We start from the raw sequence: 22,899 nt of genomic DNA, 5'->3' as shown, positions 1-22,899 counted from the left end.
ATGACTCATACTAAAAACTTGGTATTATCTTCACATATCAAACACTTATCAGCAAATTTAATCTCTTAAAACATGTATGTGAAGACCTGAGGGATAGTAAGGGTAAGGTGCTTGCCTTGCCTGCAGCTTTCCCAGCATCTCATATGGTCCCCTGAAAATAGTCAGGTGTAATTACTGAGTATTTAGAGCCAGGTGTAGTAAGTAATGAGTATGTCCCAGAACAAAACACACACACACACACACACACACACACACACACACACACACACACACACAGTAATGAGTATGTCCCAGAACAAAACACACACACACACACACACACACACACACAGAGTAATGAGTATGTCCCAGAACAAAACACACACACACACACACACCCGAGTAATGTTTATGTCCCAGAACAAAACAAACACACACACACACACACACACCCTGTACTTTTAGCTTTTACTACCTTATTTTATACCACTCCGCCCCCTGCACACACACCCACATCTGCCTTTTGAATCTTATTTTACACCACCATCACACCTCATATGGGACCCAGAATTTCTACTTTTTAAATTCATCCTCCACAAGCAGTGTTTAAAATTTTAGCTAAAATATGCAGCCAATCCCCCCACCTTAAAATCCTTTATATTTTTCACTGTTCTGAACAGCACAAAGTTCTTAGTAAGCCACAAAAAGTGTTATTTTTCAGAGAAGTTCACAAAGGGCTAAGGGCAGCAGTAATATCTGGTGTTTATTAAAAATGAAGATTTTTTAAAAGTTAATCTTTGAATTGAGGACCTAATGAGCCTGCATTTTATAATTAGGACACATTAAAACCTCAGATGCCCATTAAAGTGAGAAAAGCTACTATAATGTGGGCCCATCCAGGACCAAACTACTTTCACCTTGCCTCACTCTTCCCTCATCTCCTTCCTGTGCCTTGTTCACCTTCCCAGATTTGCTAAACTCTAGTCCCATGTTTTTAAAACAATTTGTTAGTCCCACCCCTCCCTTTATCTAACTCATTCAGAACTTGACTATCACCTTTCAAGGAAAACCATTAGTTACATATCCAGATAAAATGAGTCCTTCTATCTCCTAGCACTCAGTGTTTTCTATTACATTTGTTTACAAAACAAGGTGTTTGAATATAAACTCATGTAAGAGAGGGTGAGGGCTGGGAGGGAACCTGGAAACACTGGTGGTAGGATTGGTGCTGAAACATTGAAAGTCTAAAACTTGACTATAAATAACTTTGCAAATCATGGTCCCACAATAAAATAAGATAGATTTTAAATATAAATAAACATAAAACCTAGATCTTGAGATATCGAAGAGAAAGGAACGATATAATATGGTGAAATAATATATCATATACCAGTACAAAAGAATAAATTTGAGTTGGAAGTTAAAAAAAAATAAAATAAAAAACAATCATGTTTATATTAAACATAATTCATAAGGGAAGGGGAAGCTGGACTCATAAAAAAGGCAATTCTTTCCATGTCCCACTCTATCCCGCAAGCAAATCATATCTGGTTTTGCACTGGTTCAAGCTCCCACCACCTTATGCCATGGGACTTTTACTGAGTGAGTTTTACCACCTCCCCAGAGCAGCTGGACAAGGTGAAAGGATTCTGGGCAATGCAGAAAGGTTACTTTGCTACCAAGAGTATGCCAATTCCTGTGGCCCACATGAAAGAGTCTGACAAGCTCCCTGTGGAGTATTTGACATGCCAAATACAGTAACAGGTCTCATTCCCCTGACCCTGACAAAAGCCTCCAATTGTTGGGAAAAACAAGGAGAGGCTGCTAAAAATCTCAGGGCTGGGATGAATGGAGATGTTATTGCTCAAGTAAATTGATGAACGGGATCACAGTGATACACTGATACACACACACACACACACACACACACACACACACACACACACACACACACACACACATATATGAAACCTTATCATTAATAGTACTGTAAATCACAATGCCCAAAATATAAACAAATGCAACTTGTACAGAGGTTTCAAAACATTTTTATGGGGGTAGGGTGTGCAGAGGAGGGAGTCCAAAGCAATGCTCGGGGCACAGGGGCTAATCTCTGCTGACAGCCATTTGGGCTTAACGGCTTAATTTGATGGCCCATGGGTGCAGTGCTGGCATTCCTCAGGGTCACCTCCCCAGCTATAAAGCCAAGTCGGAGATACATGGTGCTGGGAAAGAAACAATGTGAGGTGTATGACATGACCACCATTATCTCTCTTGCCCCAGATCCTAACTTGGGGTGGCAGGGACTGGGGCCATATCAGCTGTGCTTAGCACTTACTCCAGGCTCTGCAGTCAGGAATAACCCTCAGCAATGCTAGGGGACCATATATGGCCTAACTACTATCTCTCAAGCCCCAAATCCCAAATACTTAAATGCAAATTTTGAGGTCTCACAATGGCATTGAATAAGGTATTTTGCAAAGGAAAACTAAAAAACACATGATGAAAGTATTAAAGAAGTTCTCTTTGAGTTTCTAAACATAAAGCAAATAAATATACTAAAGCAAAACATGTAAAGGACACCAAATAAATAGTGCTGATGCTGTGGCAAAGATGATGGAAAATAAAATTGCACAACAGAGACAGAAAGAAAAATTTAATTTTTATTACTTCACTTAAAACAGATTTTTTTTCTTTGTTGCTCATTCAGGCAAAAAAGAAAAATGTCATATATATTCTAAATCCTGTTTAATACTATGTTCTAGTTTAAACACTTTATAAATAAATAGAAAGCTCTGTGTCTGCCCACCCCATTGATTGAGCCACTTAAAAGCCATTCACTAATTTTTTTTCCATTAAGGTAGGATTTTATTGGTATGATTAAAAGATGTGATTTAATATATTAGTCACCAAAAAATCTTCACAAAATTACTGTAATTTCAACAGATATTATTAAAGGTTCATTCATTGTATGAAAAAGATAACATTTTCATCTCAATTCAAAGTTTGTTAATGTTTCGTTTAAATGATAAACTTTGTGCATAGACCCAGAGCAATAGATGCAAAATTAAAAACAATGAGTCCTATTATATTGGGAATAAAGGTAAGACTTTCATGTTTGTTTTGTTTTAAGTCACACCTGGTGGTGCTCAGGGCTTACTACTGGCAAGACCCATTGCCAGATGCAGAACCGGGTTGGCTGCACACAAGGCAAGTGCCTTACGCTGTACTAGCTCTCCAGCCCCACACTTAAGAGTTTTAGGGATTGTACTGCGGGTAGGGTGCTTGCCTTGCATGCAGTTTTATCCCTGGTATCCCATATGGTGCCTTGAGCACCACCAGGAGTGATTCCTGAGTGCAGAGCCAGGAGCAATCCCCTGAATATCGCTGTGTGGCCCCAAAAGAAAAAAACAAAAACATCTTTTAAAACAAAATTGGTACACATCAGCAATAGTGACTTTAAAATGAACATCAGCAGTAAGCAAACCTAGAAATTAAAATCCATCTTCTGAGAAATTTAAAATTAACAGATAATACAATTAACTTGCTTTAATAAATGTTCATCACCACTACCAACTGTATATTGGCAAAACAAGTTATTATACGTTGTGATCTCTCCTAGCAAATTATAAAGTACAGCCCATTATAAAAAAAAAAAAAAGTTGGGTGGGGTGGAGAGATATAGTATATGGCACTTGCCTTGCATGTGGCCATCCCAGGTTCAATTCCCAGCTCTCCATACTGAAAAATCTATGCAAATGCTTCAGCCATTTACAGAATATGAACTGAAATTTCAAATAATTTCATTTGAAATTATTGGGCAGACATTTTAATTCATTCTATAAAAATCATTATCAGAAATACAACATGAGAACAAAAATGTGATTTATTTCAGCTAAGATTTTTGACAGTTAAGCCTTGTGACAGACCGTCATCTGAGGTAACAGGATTCAGTTTTCAACAAGCTAATAAAGGAGAATGTTTTAATTGTGTTGTAACTTGAAAGAATTGGTTAAATTTGATATGCCTGAATGTGATCACACAGAAATTTGCATTCAAACACCATGACAAAAAGTGGATTAAAGTCTATCTGAAAAGTCTGAGTAAATACCTGAGGATGTACCAAAATAAATTTCAAACTGCCTCCTCTACCTGGGGCTTTGGGTTTTTATATATTCATTATTTTATATATATGTGTGTGGGTGTATAAAAATATATATATATGCATATATATAAAAACATACACATAAAGCTGGGTATTACATTCAATAGAAAATGGAGTAGCTGTAAAACAGAAATCATGTCACCTTAAAAAAAATACATCTCAGGATCAGGGAGACAGTCAGGAGATGGGGATGGAGAACAAGACTACACCATACAGCCCCCTGATGTCGCTGGGTGTATCCCCGGTAGGCCCTATCACAGCAGGGCCATAGTAGCTCTGCATCCTAGGGCCCTAGCATCCAACGACTGGGTCAAGTTATTATTGGAAGTAGCCCCCAGGCCTCCTAAGCATCTCCTGGGAAGCCAACCCTGCCCCCCAAGTGCATTACAGTATTTAAGGCATCAGGAAATGAATCGCATTTTGCAAGATAAAAAGTAAATTATATTCTTTAGAACAATGTACAATGAACAAAATAAAACTATAGATAAATCTTTCTTAGAGAAAATACTGTGAGTCTAATTTACGGAAATATGATCTTTCCATAAAAAATATTAAGTTAAATATGATCCTTCCATAAAAAATATTTTGGAAACTTGAGCTGAAGAGATGGTACAGCAGGTAGGATGTGTGCCTTGCACGTGGTTGACCCAGGTTAGATTTCTGGCACCCTACAGGGTTTCCCAAGCACTGCCAGGAGTGATTCCTGAGTACAGAGCCAAGAGTAGGCCTTAAATACCACTGGGGGTGGCCCCAAAACAAAAACAAGACAAAATCAAAACCAAAAATTCTTGGAAACTTGCTTTGGAAACAAACTTCATATGAAATTTGATGTTTCTGCTGTTTCTTTTGCTCACCAATACTGATACTCACTTACCCTAAGAGCAATGGTATTGACTGAATAAGTGCAACAACAAAACTACAACCTTTACAATGAATAAGCAAAATATTTTATCTTAAAAATTCTGGGGCAGCATAAGTATTAGAAATCCTTATATGACAAAGCTTGAAACAGGAAGATCAACAAATTATTTATCAGATTCCACATCTTTGCTCAATCCAACAGGGAACTGAAAATATCTACTATGTAAAATGATATAAACTGCTATAAACTCAGCATGTACAGAATGTCTTGTTATTGTTCCCTAAGTATATTTACAATGTCTCTGGCATTATAAATAACATAAAGACTAATAATCACTTGATTGTGGGTAAGTACATTGCCATGTTATAAAAAGAACTCAATTTTTTTTTTACAGGTTTTGTTATCTGTGGGGATTTCTGGAACCAAACCATGGCAGATATCAAAGAATGACTGTACAAACACATATCAGTATGTAATAGTGGTACTCTCCACATATATACACGTAGATATGAAACCTTATATTGTCATATCAAGATCACCAATGACGAGTCACTTCTCCCTATGATTAAAATTCAATAAAATCAATTACAAACCCAGAAGCTATGTAACTAATCAACCTTAAACTGAGAGAACTGTGGTATATTATGGCTCAGTGTTGTAATATATTTATTTTCTTTTGTTTTTTTCTTTTTGGGCCACACCCAACGATGTCTGCTGTGTGCAAGGCAAATGCCCTACCCACCCTGTATTCTATTGTTTACTGTATCTTGCACTTATAGTGTAAGGACTTTATGATGTTGCTGGTTGCAGTAGCTTTACAAATTGCCTGTCCTAAGAATAGCCTGATGGAGTTATTGTGATATCTGGCTATGAGCTTATGTGCCTACACATAAGCAAATTATTACTACTAGTTAAGGGAATATACCATACATATAAGACCCTTTCATCAATCTAACGGGGAAAAAAAGCATTAACAATAAGAAAACAATGAATAAACAAAAACCCCAAATCTTTAAAAACAAATTATTATTTATATTTATATTTTATTCATAGCAAGCAATATAATAGAACTCCCAATTTACTTCCCCAAAATCTCATGGCTCATGGAAAGAAATCTATTGAAAATATTATTTGTTTAAAATAGTTTAAAAAAAGTTATGCAGTATTATTTGGAATAGAATCTCTGAATATAAAATAAAACGAAAGAATGTAATACTGTATTTCACCTATATACGGATACAGGGACCAAAGCAGAAAATCTCTTAATTTGGACCTTGCTCTGGAAAGACTATTAGTTCCTTCTGCAACTTATAATTCTTTTAAAAAAAGGAGTTAAGGTGAATATCTATTAATTATCTCAGTCAACATAAATCCCACTTAGACTGATAGTCCTGTCCAGGAGTAACATAGCAATATTTATATGATTCAACAATGTTTTTCCTACTCTTTACACAATGGGTAGTTATGTAATATCAATAATTTTTTTTCCCCAAAAGCAGGAAGAAGCTGCAAATAGGGTAATAATGGTGGTTTTTTAAACTGTCAAATGGAAAAACAACAAACTATACTGGAAGATAATCTTTATTCAGATTCTACTACAACCAATAGGAAAATGTCCTCCCCCACAAAATCCCACCAACACTACACTAGTTGAAAGAACCAAATTAAATTCCTTTGAGTAGCTGAGGTTTTTCCACAGCAAACTCAGAATAAAAAAATAGAAAAGCATAACTTTAATAAGTAACTTTTTTGTAAATGAATATCCCAATTGTTTTACTTAAAATACTGAGTTCCTGTCATTAAAAAAAAACAATAAAATCAGCTTAAAATAAATTTATTGTACAATACAAAAAGTATGCATACTGCAAAATAAAAGATACATTATTAAATATACATAGCAAATGAAAGCTAAATAACATAAATGTTTTAATCCAAACACTAAGATAAAATGCACAACATTTATGCTAAAATAAAATATTTCAGAAAGAATATGCATTTCAAATGAAATGTTAATGATGAAAAAAATGAAAAACAAATATGCTAACTTCTAAATGCTTGAATATCAAGAATCAGTAATGGTGAGAAACATTAAATCCAATACTACGGGGTACTTTTCAAGAACTTTATTTGAAAAAAGTGCCAAAAATACTAAAGGAACAAAAACAATGCCCTTTCAATCTGGCAAAAAATTTCCTTTTTTTTTTTATTAAAATGTGGGGCCCATTCACAGCATTTTCCTTCTATTTCCATTTATACCTTCCCACAAAAATTTCTCAGTGTTAATCCTTTAGAAAAAGTTCATAAACAATAAATAATCTGTTAAGTATGGTTGATAAGTGTGAATTTAAGTCTTATCAACATGCCATAAATTACCAATTTTGAAATCTATACAAATAAGAACACATATGAAGTATTACATTTTCATTTTGTGAAAATCAACCTCCAAATCAAATGGCAAAATGTAAGAATTTAGAGCCAAGGATGGGGGATTAAGAGTATTACATAAAAATTATTAGTTAAGGCATTCAGTTTCCCATACTACAAATGGCTTTGGTAAAACTAACACAAATAACACTATTCAAAGTTGTGGCAGAGATGAGACATTCCACATACTATGTCTCCTGTAATAAGTCAAACCTGAAGTATCCAGTTAGGATACATATCTGTACAAAAGAGGAACATTCAAGTAACAATAAAATAGTTGGCAAAATCTAAAATTAACATGCCGTGTAAGTTTAATACTTAAATTAGCCCAAAGGCTTCTACTTTTCCTTTAGAAAGTTTCCAACCTTCAAGATTTTAACTGTAATTTAAACTAACCTTTTTTTCTTCCTATACTATGTGTACTTTTGAAGGCTTTATCCTTCTATATACACAAGCCATTATGTTAAGAAACTATCAAACACTATAAACCTTATCCCTGTCCCTCTAAGTATTAAAAACAAACAAAAAAGCCCACCAACCTAGAAGAAACTGTAGGGAATGGGGTTAGGGGTTGAAATGGGTGGGAAGAGCTGAGAGGTATATGGAAGAAGGAAAAGGTGTGAATAGGTCCTACAAAATCTTACAAGTACTTTGTCAAGACAGACTTTAAACACTGTGAATAACTTGAAATCAAGTACTGTAGAACCTAAAGTTGTCATAAAAAGGGGTTCTGACTCCCAATATATATTTTTATAACCAAAGAAAAGGATCGGGATCTAAGAGATATTTTAGAATACTTACTCCCTTATGATCGAATTCATTCCTTTAGAACTCTAAGAGTCTAACAGAACAAATTCTATGAGATAGTTTAATGTATCTTAGAAGGTTCATTAGCAATTGTGAAATTGTAGAAAAAAAATTAAAAGCAAAAAAAAAAAACAACCCCAAATTCACCATTCATACTTAAATGTAACAGAAGAGGTTATGTGGATAATATGAAAATATAATTGTCAAGGTAAACATTTTACTTTAGACAGTCACTGTCACTTCTGAGTAACTATTATAACTATTTCAACAGTGAAAGATGTCATTATCTTACATCTGAAAATTCTTTGGCTAACATAACACACTCCTGTACATGACAATTCTGAGAGCATAGAAGTTGCAAAATTAAAAATCAAACGCAAGTGTTAGATTTTAAAGTAGTTGATAAAATTTGAAATGAAAGTTTAAAAAAAATTAAAGCCAATCACTAAAATGGCATAAAATGTAAACTGACTTGAATTTTACAAGCTGCTTTAATACTTTGTGATTCATTATTTTGCCTTTTTATATTCAGCATACTATCACTTTCTAATTCCACTACAGACATCATGTCAGTTTTAAAAACAAAATGCAACAAAAGTGGTTTAAAATCTGGGTTTTCAGAACTAATTACAACTTTCTGATACTATTTTAAAATGGAAATATCTGACTGTATGCTTACAATTTTTTATACATCATAAAAATTTAAAAGAACTTTTCCCTTTTTGTTTAATAAAGCAAGTCTGCTTTATTTACTTATAAATCTTTCTTATAATGACTAATAAATCCACTTTTCAACCTAGTATCTTTTATACAAAGACTAAAAGAAAAAAGCTTTATGGTTCTTAGCACCCAAGGTTAAAAAACACAAAGCTCAAATAAATAGTTAAAGTATGCAAAAAAAAAAAAATGAAGATGTCTGAAACGTTAAATGAAGAACATTCTGAAACTAGAACCCATTTCTTTAGCTTTTCTCTCCCAGACTTTCCATTCTATATACTACAGTTGTAGAGATGTCCTCATTTGACTCAGGTGAAACTTTTTTCCATACTGTCTCTTTTAAAGCAAGTTCTTGTTGGAGACTTTCATAGTCCAATGGTCCAAAGGAATGCTAGTTGTTCAAGCAACATACATAATTTATTAGTGCACTTGAGTGAAGAAAGGTCCAAGCTATAAAATGGTATTTTTCAATGAATGTTATTGAAATTTGTTAACATTTTCACCCACCACCATTTGATGTTTTGCTGTTACTCATGTTGATTCTCATGGAAGTCTTTATTATGTATATTTTGCATTAAGTCTCATAATATTACTAGAAGTTAATCTTATTATAACCAATGATGGAACATTATATATTAAAAGCCACTTTCTACTTCTATGTGCTTCATATTAGCTTTAGGTATAATTAGGCCATTTTACTATAAGCATTTCCCATATGGAATATAAGGAATTTAATAGAAACTCAATAGGGAGAATTCAATTCAGTTAAAAAAAGTTAAGGCAAAAAATTACTGAAATTTAAGTCATCTTCTTAATATTCTTTTAAAAGGTATTTATATATGCAATTAAAAAGTGGAATGATAAATTATATAATAAGGAAAATTGCACTAAATACTTTTTATAGAAAAATATTTCAACAGTGGTTTAAAATCTTACAAGGATTTGTAAGATATATAAATACTATAAATTCCTTTCCTATTTACTGATTCTTTCATGTAATGAAATTCAAAATTTTAACTGAACAAAAACTAAAAATGAAAACATTTTTATAGCTTCTTATAGCTATTAGCATTGTCCAATATGCTTACTTTAGCAGAATCTTTATGAACATTGCTAAAAAATGGCAGAAAACTGGGTAAATGGGAATGCTGCAGCCATGCTAATTAATTTAAATGAAACAATATTTTACAAATTACATGTAATATTGGTCCAGGATGAAAATGTCAACAATTCATTCACAAACATTTGTGATAAGCAAAGACGTTAGGCTACTAATAATCTAAATTTTACTTCAGTAAGTGAATCTCACTTTCTATCACTTAAGAAAATATCGCATATCATCTAAGTAAATATTTTGCTTACCCTTTGATCACCACCTTCTCTTCGAGGATCAAGTTTTTTTGCAAAGTGTCTCAAATTATCATAGTTATGGAAATTACAGAGAGATACAAGATCCTGTAAATAAACAACAGGTATAAGAAACTGGATATTCACTGACTGTTCCTTAGTATTTCAGCAAGTTACATTTATGAATCCAACTTCACTACATATAAACTCACTGCATATAAATAAAACAGTCTAGTACAGCAAGAACTGAAATCAGAATTAAGTCAAGATAGGGCTTAACCCAAGTGTTTAACTTTCATTTTCTTTTAAATTTGTTGCTACATGAAAGAATTCTATTATATACAAATTAAGTACCACACACAAAAAAAATTCTTATAATAGACGACAACCTATACACAACTTAACGTTGTTTTCTTATTGAAAAAAAAAGTCAGATGTTTTTCCACTTGAGATAATTTTCAGTGGTGCTTATAGGGGGGCTGACTCCAAGCTGTGATCAGAGACCACCACCGATGGTGTGCAGGGGTCATAAGGGGTACAGGAAATCAGACCCAGGTATAGTGCTACCATCTGCATAAACTCTCTGCCCTCAAGAAGCAGCAAGTACAAATAGAATAAAGTAAGATTTGAGTAAAAACATAAAATATTGAACTAGTCAAAAGTAATACAAATTTTAGATAGCTTAAATTTTCTGAAATAACAAAGCAAAACAAGCAGCTTATAAATTCCTTGGAGAAATTAAAGATGACACAAAAATGGTGCCAGACAGTACAGTGAGTAGGGCTCTTATCTTGTACACTGAACACCTGGGCTTGATCCCCAGCACCCGGTATGGCCCCCGAGAATATCGGCAGAATTGATCCCTCAGCAGAGCCAAGAGTAAGCTGTGAGTACCGCTGGGTGTGACCCCAAAAACAAACCAAAGAAACAAACTATTTTAATCTCACGTTGACTTAGAAATACTTCTCTGTTCATACATTTGCAGAACTTTTAGAAACATAAACTGCAACTGAGAAAAAATACATAAGCACCAAACAAGTATAATTTTTTATGAAAATGATTATATGGGAGCTATATAGCAGAAGAGTTTTGAGTTTTCCCAAGCAGTGATCAGAGGATCAGGGAGACTCCTGGAGAGCACAACCAGGAGTTCCATGCTTGAATATGGCAATAAGCACTGCACAGGTCACCAGGTATACCTTTGCTGTGCTTAAGGACGTTCATGTGAGGAATATCTTCCCCTGACCTTTGATTTCCATCTCCACCAGCACCCCCACATTCAAATTACTTATTGAGTACCAAATTGCACAGCTACTTGGTAATCGGGAGACAAGAAAAAATCCCAACAACTAATATACTACAAAAATAAGTAAAAATAAAAAACCCACAAGGACAGGATGATGGCCTAGCATCTCTTACAATAATTTTCATTAAGAAAATATCTTACACACAGAGTCAACAACACTGAAAATAAGAGATCCAAACTTTTAACAACCAAACTTTAAGACTGTGTCTATCAAGAAGGCAGATAGGTGGGAGGGAACCTGGGAACCCTGGTGGAGGGATGAAGATGGTGTGGGGCTAGTGCTGGAACAGAGTATGTCTAAAGCCCGACTACGAATAATGTTATAAATCATGGTGTTTTAATACAATTTTCAGAAATAAAGAAAATATGCTTACGTGACAGAAGTGAATTCCTTTAACGCTATTGCCCATTTTGTCCAGAGGAGGAGACCAGCACATCATGCCCATGACATTGGGGACAACCAAAAGAATTCCTCCGGCAACTCCAGATTTTGCAGGAAGACCAACCTGAGAATGTTTCAAAAGAAACATTCATGTTAACATTTTATAGTAAGAACATATTATGCCAATACCAACAAAAAGGGTATTGGTTTGAAAAATAAGGGTAACTTTAAAAATTCTAGTAAATTTTTAAATTTTAAATATTTAAATTTTAAATATGGTAAAATGCCAACATTTTGTAGGGTGTTTGCCTTGCATGAAGCCAATCCAGGTTCGATTCCTCCATCCCTTTCGGAGAGCTCGGCAAGAGAGTAATCCTACCCGCAAGGCAGAGCCTGGCAAGCTACCCATGGCATATTCGATATGCCAAAAACAGTAACAAGTCTCACAAAGGAGACATTACTGGTGCCCGCTCAAGTAAATTGATGAACAAGAGGACGACAGTGCTACCACAGTGCGTTATTATATTTATAATACATCAAGTCACATAAAATAAGCTATATTTAAAAATAGAAAATAAAACTTAGATGCACTTGAAGGAATCAGGTTAGACAGTCATCTGTATTGTGGCACTATATATGTTTTCATTTTATGATATTCCTAATTATTAGAGTAACAACTGCAAATGTTTTGAAGCAGTAAGTTATTTTCAAATAAAAAGTCTTTTCTTTTCCTGTACTCCCCCATTCAATCTGAGCTGCCACAATCAGACAGGCAGAAAGCGCGAGGACTTTTTTCTTGCATCCATAATAGAAACCTCAGCAGCAGATAAGCAAGTGCTGGAGGTCTGTCAAATAGATGCATACATTTTTGACTAAAGCAGTAGTAAATATGCATTTTTGTATGGTATACTGTCAGAGAACATCTCAGAGACAAGAGACAGGGTGGGAATTCAAACCAATCCTATTCAAAGTCCTTATGTTTACATTATGTAAAACCTGACAATGATAATAAAAGATAGCACCTGTGCAGTGTTCATTACTTATTTCAGGCATTTAAGTCTTTTTTTTTTTTTCATTTAAGTAAGTCTTATGAAGACAATACACTGAATAAAACAAAGCAAACAAAAAATGAAATCACAAGAATGAGAACTATTGATCTCATTAGAAAACAAAAAGTACAACCAAATGGGTCTAATATACAAAATCTAAACTGTAGGAAACTAAAGAGTAACCACCTCAGCTTTTTCAACCAAAATTTTTTTTAAAAAAAGGCCAAGATAGAGTTTTTAGAGACTTTTTAAAAGTCACAATACTCAACAAACACTCCTTATTTGCATCATAACTCAAACGAACTGCAAAATCATATTTTATAAGACAGGTCAGAAAATCTTAACAAAATTTTTTTTAAAGTTTGGTGTAATCTATGGAATGAGGACACTATGTTTTTTAAGAATCCTCATTACAGGGCCAGAGGGGCAGTACAATAGGTAGGGCTCTAGGCTTGCATATGGCTGACCCAGATTCAATCCTGGGCTCTCCACATGGTCACCCTCTCCTCTTGGCCCACCAGGAATGAACCGAGAACAGAGCTAGGAGCCAGAGTCAGGAGGTGGCCTCAAAGCAAAGACACACAAAAACAGAATACTTATTACAGATTGAATTAAGACTGAGGCAAGTAACTTCACACATAGGTGAAGTTAGTATCTATCATATTTAAAAATTACTATAGTAGAGGTTAGAGTGATGGGTAATATTAAATATACCTCTTTTAAAATTAAAAACAATAACAAATTAACCTTAAAAACAAGCCTCTCTCTCAGAAATTATGTACAGCTTTATAGGCAAAGTTCAAATTGCATTTTTCAGAAGAATGAGTCCAGACTGTTTATTTGCCAGAAAAAAAGATTAAACAATTACTTACATGGAAAGCAAACTGCCCTGAGAAATCATACATGCCACAGGAATGCATTAAACTCAATGTATTTCGAACAGCTTCAGGACTCAGTACTCTTTCACCAGTTATTGGGCAGAAACCGCCATTAGCCAATGTTGCAGCCATTACACTGGCTGATTCACAAGTGACTTCAATGGAGCATAGCTAAAAGGAAAAAAACCAAAACACTAAATTGAGAAAATTCTGGCTCACTGTTTTTAGGTTTAATAAGTATAACAATGTTTTTAAATCTATTTTATCTAATATTTCATAGAATCAGAGTCTACAAAAGGATTATTTTAATATAATTTTAAGGTAATCTAAAGATTTTAATTTGAAATTCTAGCTCCTTTAAGGTTTATTCTGATTTGCACTGATTCATTCTAATAGCAGAACTAAAGACTTATAATTACTTCATGACATTCAAAATTATCTAAAATATATAATTTTTTAATTCAACAGGGAAAAAGAGCTCTATTTTCTAATGAAATAACATGTTAGTATTATCATAATATCCATATGAGAAATGATTAAGAAACAAGTGCTAAACTGTCTGACATTTCACCTGGAACAAAGCTGAGCATCATCATGATAACATGCAAAGTACTATAGCAAGAAAACTCTTAAAATTTATTCTCAGTATCGTTTCTTGTGTCTAAACCAAAATGCAAATTTTTAACCCATTTATTAACATTCAAATATTTGACATGTACTATGGTCGCTGGACACATGATAATTAATTTATAAAAAGAAAAGTCTAAATCAACTGTATGATGATTTTTTTACACTATTTAAATTTTTTATTAGAATTGTTCACCATAAAGTTATTGATAATTAAGTTTTAGACATAATGTTCTAGCACAAATCCCAAGTGTTTACTCAAATGTTTAATAATAGTTTAATAATAGTAATATTTAATCAGACCTAAATTCAAATTTATCAAAAAGCCAAACCAATATATATTTTGTTATTACATATTTCGTATTTACAATAAGAATTGAAGGGAAGCAGGAAATAAAAAAAAGACTGGGTTAGGATGAAGATGATGAAGTTCTTTTCAACTATCCTCACTAATACTTCCAACTCCAAAAAGGATTTGGATTCTACAAGTGCATTCTTGCTAAGGGAAGCTTATTGAAAACAACTTTTGACTTTTACTTGTACCTTATATTTTTTAAGAACTACAGAATCTAAGGCTGGAGTGATAGCACAGTGGGTAGGGTGTTTGCCTTGCACGTGGCCAACACGGATTCGATTCCCAGCATCCTATATGGTTCCCCAAGCACTGCCAGGAGTAATTCCTCAGGGCATGAGACAGGAGTAACCCCTGTGCAACACCGGGTGTGACCCAAAAAGAAAAAAAACAAAAACAAAAACCTACAGAATCTACTTATACTGCCCAGACTGCAAAGACCTAAATTGATGAGATCATAAAATTGGTAAGATCATAAGCCTTTCATTAAAAAAAAAAAAAGAAAACTCAATGATCATTTCAAATTTACTTGGTACTAATTGGAATCTTGATCACAAGAGTAATTTCTTTATACTCTGACGAATGTTCAGTTAGATGTAACCAGTCCCCAAAATAAGAAGGCTTTTATGATTGTCTTAATTTTTGCCCGGAAGTATAGATAACTTCAGATTAGCTGTTGTTATTCAGCAATTTAAAAAAAAAACTATTAAATTTAACTTTTAACTAGTAGCCACAGTTAAATATGTATATAACAAGACAGGAAAGGGAGAGAGAAACATGAAGAAATTCACATGAACTAGAAAATAAATTGATTTTTGGGTAAAAAACTATACTATACTTCACATAATATGTACTTTCAAATAAAATTCACATATTATATTCAATGCAATAAAGGAAGTTGAGCTGAATATATGATACAGGTGTGATCCAGGAGTAAGTAAGCCCTGAGCACAGCTGGGTGTGACCCAGAAACAAAACCATGGAACAAAACAAAAAAAAAACCCTACTTCTATTACCAGCCTCCTTACATATTCTTATTACTGAAGACATAAAACTGGAGCACCTCGAAAGGACAGGACAGGCTTGAAGCCAGACAGTTCAGCAGGTGACCAAAATTCCATCCCCAGCATCCCATATGGTCCCACACACAGACACGAGTAATTCTGACTGCAGAGCAAGACCCTGAGCACCTGATCCATAAATAAATAGATAAAAAAAAAGGCAAATGTAAACTAGCCATAGACATTAACTTGTTGCAATCAACTTTATACTCTTTAAGAATAAATTGAACTGAAAATACAGGGAGACAAGAGGGATGGACAAGAAGGCTATTTTATTTTTTTTTATTTCTTTTTGGTTTTTGGGCCCCACACACCCGGTGATGCTCAGGGGTTACTACTCCTGAATCTGTATTCAAGAATTAATCATGGCAGTGCTTGGGAAACACTATGGAATGCGACAAATTGAAATCGGGTCATACACATGCAAGACAAAAGCCCCACCAGCTGTACTATAGCTCCAACCCCCAAGAAGGCTTTCTTATCTTAAAATGACTTTTGTACCACGTAAATTGAGAAATAGTCCCCGTCCTTCATAGAATTAGATAAGTTAGGAGAAAATTAATCATGACATTTCAGAATTGAACTTTAAAAGCTAACAGTTCAGTTTATAAGAGAAGTTAACTTCTGGGGCTCTAAATTATTTTTGATACTTTTTAAGTCTAATCTTTTTGTAGGGCTGGAGCAATAAATAGTAAGAAGAGCAGGAGGCTTGCCATGCATGCAGCTGACTGAACTTCAATCCCCGGCACCCCACCTACGTCTTGGCAGGTATGATCTCTAAGCACAGAGCTAGGATCTGTGATATCTAAACTTTGAGAAATGCCAATGTGTCCCCAAAACAAAATAATCTAATGTTTTTGTAGAAAAAATGCTTTCACTGTTTGAATCAGAAGTAAGACTTTTAGGAGCTATGTTCACAACTATTTCTCATAAAGACAATGGAAAATGAAGGTCAATACAAAATTTATTTTCTACCAGTCTAGAGATAAGATTTCAGATATAGCTATAAGTCTACAACATATGATATGCACATCTGTATACAAAACTATATTCTGTAAAGTTAAATTACCTGAAAATAGAAGTCTAATATACCAACCATGTCTGTGCCTTCTGGAAAACACTGAAAAAAAAATAGAAAGATTATTAAAAACATAGACCCAAAGAAAAATGTATTTGTAAACACATGAAATTTTAATTAATGTACAGAAGTGTTTCACTGGGAATAGCATAAATCCATAAAAGGTATACACATAAAATATAAAAACAAAATTTTAATATAAAGATGTCTAAATATTAGCTTAGCTGACAATATACTAATTCTTAGTTCATAAAACAATTTTTAGTCAATCATTTAAAAACTCAAGTGCAATAAATGATTAGCAGCCATTGTACTTTAGAAAAATTAAATGAATCTAATTAATTCACTAGTCAACTATTTAAATGCTGCATGATACAAACTGTCTTAATAATAACACTTTCAGCACTGTCAAGTTTTTTTTTAATTTCTATATATTAAATAGCAGTAGCTCCTTAGCAGCTGAGTTCTCAGCATTCATTTTCATGTATTTCATGCTATGAATTTGAAGTAGAAACAAAATTTAAAAACCTTTTTTTCTTTTAAGTAATATCCTATAGCAAAATTTCGATCTCCACTTTCTCTTTCAGACTGAAACCTAGAAGAAAAAACAAATTGGTGTTTACTTTCTATACACTTCTATCAAAAAATACAGTAGAAAAAATACATAAAGGCAAAACTGCCAGGTTTCAGTTGTCAGTAGGCTCTCTACTGACAAGTTCTGGATGAGTCACTGAGGCGATCATTCTTTCAGCCTTAATTTCTCACCTGTAAAAGAACTGAAAGGCACTTGGTTCATTCTAGTCTTCAGATTTTATGAATAAGGAAGCAATTTTGAAATTATAAAATATTCCAACATTAGCTGAAAATCTGTGGTATCACATGGTTCTCCAAAAGTACCCAGAAACCCAGTCATTTCAATTGAGGCAATCCATGGGATGTTCACAAAGTGGAACAATGACATTTCATTAATCTTTCAGCACTGAGAGGACTGGCAAATTTCAAGGGTGAAGCTTAGGAGGAAGCAAGTTCCATGCAACACAAACAAAATTATAAAAGTATAAAAGACAGGGCACCATCTAAGAATGGCAAATACTCTGATGTGTTTCAAAAACAAAATTCATAAAGACTAGGAAACAGTAATAAAGGAGTTTGGGAGCAAATTATGCAGATATTAAAATGTAATGTCTCCTGGTTGCCTATAAAATAAAACCCAAAAGGCTTAAAAGCAAGTTACCATACCAGAATTATACTTTAGAAGGATAACTCTGACATCAGTAAAGAGGGGGGGAAAAATGCTTGCATATGTTTACACACACACACACACACACACACACACACACACACACACACACACACAAATCTCCTTCAGAGACTACTGCACTAACAGATGCAGATAATTCCTGAGCTTAGGTAACAGTAATAGAAATAAAAGGGAAGAGGCCGGAGCAATAATACAGCAGGTTGAGAATTTGTTTTGCATGGTGCTGACTTTGATCCCTGGCAACCAAGTACCGCCAGGAGTAATTCCTGAATGCAGAGGTAGGAGTAACCCCTGAGCATCACCAAGTGTGACCCAAAAAGCCAAAAAAAAAAAAAAGAAATAAAAGGGGAGGCACGACTAAGCATATCCGTTGGATAAATCAACCTGAGATAAGAAGAGATACAAGGTTAAGTCTTGACACAAAACCTGAATTTTTTAATATAGCATACTAAAAGAATGGCCATACTAACTAAAATAGAGATCCCTAGAAAAAGAAGTTTGGGAAGAAATACACTAAGTTTGATAGTATTTAATTTGTGGTACATCTGACATCAATTACAAGTGTCCAGACAGCTACTGGCAAAAAGAGCAGGCAGGAAAACAGCAGGAATGAAGAATTGAAAGGAAGACTAACCAAATATAAGGAGGTAAATCTAACAGTGATGATGTACAGAAAGATCATATAAGTTCATTAAAACATGATTAATATGAAAGCACAGGGGCTGGAGTGATAGCACAGCGTGTAGAGCGTTTGCCTTGCATGCAGCCAACCTGGGTTCAATTCCCAGCATCCCAAATGGTCCCCCAGCACCGCCAAGAGTAATTCCTAAGTGCAGAGCCCGGAGAGTAACCCCAGTGCATCACTGGGTGTTACCCGAAAAGCGCAAAAAAAAAAAAAAAAAAAAAAAGAAAGCACAGAAAAGGCAAAAATGGCACTGATGAGAAACTTCAGGGAAAAGACACAAACTAATGAATAAATGTTGTTAAGATATACTACCTCAGATGGGTGTTTGAGCATTGTATAACTGAGACTTAAACCTGAAAGCTTTGTAACTTTCCACATGGTGATTCAATAAAAGAATAAAAAAAAAAAAAAAGAGATACTACCTCAAAAAGATTGTGGTTGGGGGCACCTCCAATAAAGCTTGAGCAGGAAGCAGCCACTACCAAGGATTTTTGGGCTGGCAGTTGAGGTGGGGGATGAAGTGGGGTATTCAATAGCTCTCTGCTCAGGCCAATGACATTGCTCCTTGGGCACTACAAGGTGGCTATCAATGCTACCCCAACAGGAAGGGTACTCAGAGTAGCATGTAAAAGGGGTGCCAGAGACCACTCAGGCCTTGAGCATGTTAGGTAAATATTCTACCACATCAAACAGATCCACAGTCCCAACCCCCAAATTTTGCCCCCTGGAAATGTCACATGCAAAGCATCACCTAATTGCTATTCATGCCGAAAAATATTTAACCTTTATCTTATTTTAAGAGATCCATCTACTGCCAGCATTTTAGCCTCAAATCCTTTATGCCTATTTTCCTAACATAGGCATCAAATCCTTTATGCCTATTTTCAACAACAGAAGAGAGAAGTTGAAACAGAGACTACACAGCCCATAATCCTACAGTGCTTACTAACTGGTCTGTTACAGAAAAGGTTGGTTCCTGAACTGACCATAACTTCTCCCCAGACTCCCCACCAGTCATTTAACAAAGTTGATGCAAACAGTCTCAGCTCACTATGCTATAAAAATAATAAGACATAACAAACAACGCATAAATTATTCCTGAACAAAAGGGGCTATAAAAGACAAGCAAGAGACAGTTCAGGACATTTTACAGAGCATTAAACTTTGTGTTGATGGTACTGTGGTTAGGTAGGAAAATGTCCTTATTCTTAGGGAAAACATACTAAATAAAAATTCAGTGCCATGCAGTCTACTATGTCTAAATGTTTCCTCTTCGGGAACATTCATTTCATGACCAAATTTTAAGTAATTATTACTCAGTGATGTAAATTCTAGGGCCAAAAGGAAGAATACAATATTCCGATACACAGTAAGTCAACATGGGTGCATGCATGCATGCACACACATCCACTTAAAATACAATATAACCTAGACTTTAAATATTACTTTAATGATGGTTATCTGATTAGAAAAACATGTCACAAATGAAACTCACGTGGCATTACTGAATCCAACATATTCATTACCAGCCATCTTATTCAAGAACTGCATCACCTATAAAGTAAAATGATAAAGTATTAGTAATCCAAAATAAAAAACTGTTACTTGAAAATTGAATTCTGTAATGCACTTACATAGTCAAATTTTTCAGCATTATTTACTCCTTGCTGCAAAAAAATGAGACATAAATGTATTAGTGTAAGTACCACCACAGTTAACTTTTAAGTGAATATGATAATAAAATTTCAAGATGCTATCATAATAATGTGCTGTACATTAGTACTTTTAAATACTAGGAGGTATTTCTAGAGCAATATTTACATAAATGTTTTCACATTGTCTTTCATTAACACTCATATGCTGAGATGGATCTGAATTACAAAGGGAATGCTTTATTTTAAGTATATCTTTGCCCAACCCAACATTATAGAAATTTAAATACAAGTTACCCTAAACCCCCTTATCTTTCATGACAACACATAATATCTTAGAATGCATGTTATTTCATTTCATACTTTAAAAAACTTAAAATAAAGTTGTACCCTTAAAAAATTAAATATAAATTATGGTTTTCAATTAAGAACAATCTAAATTTTTAAAATAACCCCAAGGCATTATTAGAGTTAGAAAAATGAGTTATGTTTAAAACTAATCTTAATTCTAGTATATGCATTCTGGATACATTTTACTATTGTAGAGAAAATGTTCTTTACTATCTATTGTTAATAATACTTGAACTAGCTACATTTGTATTTAGCATTATGCCAATTCAGAGTATGGAAGATGTATTGTTTCATCACTATTTCTGACATGTTAGCTACTGCAATGTCAATAGGAAAACCTATGTAACGTAGATCAGTTCAAGTAGCCAAATGGTTTCATTTTTACCTCGGCGAAGTTTACAAAGCAGTAAGCTGTAGATCTGAAATCAAACGTATTAATTGGTGATATGCACCCAATAGAAACAATACATCTCAAAATTTAAAAACAGGTTTAAAATAATTTGACAACTAAAGTTTCAAAAACAAATATTTTAAACTTTACCCTAACAACTTTCAAAACATTACACTCTAAAATTTTATTATGGGCGGGGAAAACCTATACCAGAGTATTAAGAAACTGAATAAAGCCAAGTTCAATTCTCCACTGTACACGTGGATTAGGATGTGGCTGATAATCTGTGACATTTACAGATCATTTGTCTGAGAAAGGATGTGCAATCAGTAGCTGGAAAGAATACTAAACTATTTTATTAAAATTAGGTCGGAACAAAACTTAAACAGCAATAATTTAGCTGTAGCCATATTGCAATCACTATTTCCTCTAGCAGCATCCATTGGCATATTTAATTTTTTTCTTTCCTTATAGTATACCAGAAATTATAATGTAGAAATGTAACTCCAAAGCTGTTCAATGAAAAATAATTAAAAGAAGAAATTACCAACTTCATTGAACTGTTGCAGTTGTCAAAATATCCATAGATCCTAATGCTGTAAAATATGTAACAACATTTAAACCACAAAAACCTTTTTAACCTTTGAAAAAGCACAAAAACAAACTCTTGGAAAAGGATGTCAGCATTTGCATTGGGATGTCACATGGAAAATTACTGATTATACAATTAAGCAATGTAAAATGAAACAAGTTATCTTTTATTCTCAGACTTAAGCTTTGCCTAATAAAAATACAAAATCTCCTTAAGTGGCTGTCATGTTTAAAAAATAAAAAGGACTGTTTTAATAGTCACATGTTCTACTTTATAGTCAATTAAATTAAGTCCACGCTTTGCTTCTATGCTGTTTTGAAAGAAAACGAAATATTTAAGAATGCCTATTATTTCTATCACATTTTGAGTGAGAGTCCTGAATGTCCTAGGAAAATTATGTAAACAGGCAAAATAAGGTATTTGAGTGGCTACATTAAATTCCCAGACTTTCCCAAATTGATAATATTATCTACCCTGGTAATAAGCACTTAGTTAGTGAAATATATTTGTCCAATGGAAAGATTTCATGTATCTCAGTGATAAAGGGAATCTTATATTAATTATAAAAAGGCATGCTATTTTAATTTTCCAAAGGCTAGAGTATTAAATTTACTTGCAAAGCTAACAGGAAAAAATATATAAACACAAAATAAACTAAAGGAAAAAAAGTTTAAAAGGGTAAAAACACTGGGATGGAGATATTGTATAGGAAGTAAGGTGCTTGCCTTGCCCATGTTCTACTGTGGTTCAATCCCTGGCACTTGATACGGTCCCGCAACCCTCACCAAAGGTGATCCCTAACAGAAGAGCCAGAAGTTAAGTAATAAGCACAGTTGGATGTGGCCCAACAACCCTCCCTAGCCTACAACAGCACCCCCCCCAAATAAAACACAAAGTAAAGGAGAAAATAAAAAAATCATTAACCAGTAGTGA

At 34.0% G+C, this 22,899-nt stretch overlaps 1 protein-coding gene and 1 non-coding gene across 4 annotated transcripts in view; both read right to left on the bottom strand.

Annotated features, from left to right (window-relative positions):
- GLS (glutaminase) overlaps positions 1–22,899 on the bottom strand; it is a 74,447-nt gene that overhangs the window by 19,467 nt on the left and 32,081 nt on the right. For 2 of the 3 annotated variants that reach the window (XM_055122793.1, XM_055122795.1), the window contains 7 exons: positions 20,615–20,647; positions 20,476–20,534; positions 17,563–17,629; positions 17,026–17,076; positions 13,911–14,087; positions 11,982–12,113; positions 10,317–10,409 (listed from right to left, as the gene is read on the bottom strand). In XM_055122793.1, coding sequence (XP_054978768.1) covers positions 10,317–10,409; positions 11,982–12,113; positions 13,911–14,087; positions 17,026–17,076; positions 17,563–17,629; positions 20,476–20,534; positions 20,615–20,647 — 612 coding nt within the window. Of the gene's footprint in view, positions 1–6,824; positions 9,346–10,316; positions 10,410–11,981; positions 12,114–13,910; positions 14,088–17,025; positions 17,077–17,562; positions 17,630–20,475; positions 20,535–20,614; positions 20,648–22,899 lie in introns of those variants that run through there. The other variant, XM_055122794.1, reaches the window with a different exon arrangement.
- LOC129400663 (small nucleolar RNA SNORA31) lies at positions 12,719–12,851 on the bottom strand. Its single transcript, XR_008627852.1, has one exon. It is a non-coding gene; the product is annotated as a small nucleolar RNA SNORA31 (small nucleolar RNA).

The sequence above is a fragment of the Sorex araneus genome, chromosome X (assembly GCF_027595985.1).
Source record: "Sorex araneus isolate mSorAra2 chromosome X, mSorAra2.pri, whole genome shotgun sequence".
In the NCBI taxonomy this organism is placed as follows: domain Eukaryota; kingdom Metazoa; phylum Chordata; class Mammalia; order Eulipotyphla; family Soricidae; genus Sorex; species Sorex araneus.
The sequence above is the reverse complement of the archived record's forward strand: the minus strand, read 5'-3'. Positions and strand labels throughout refer to the sequence as shown.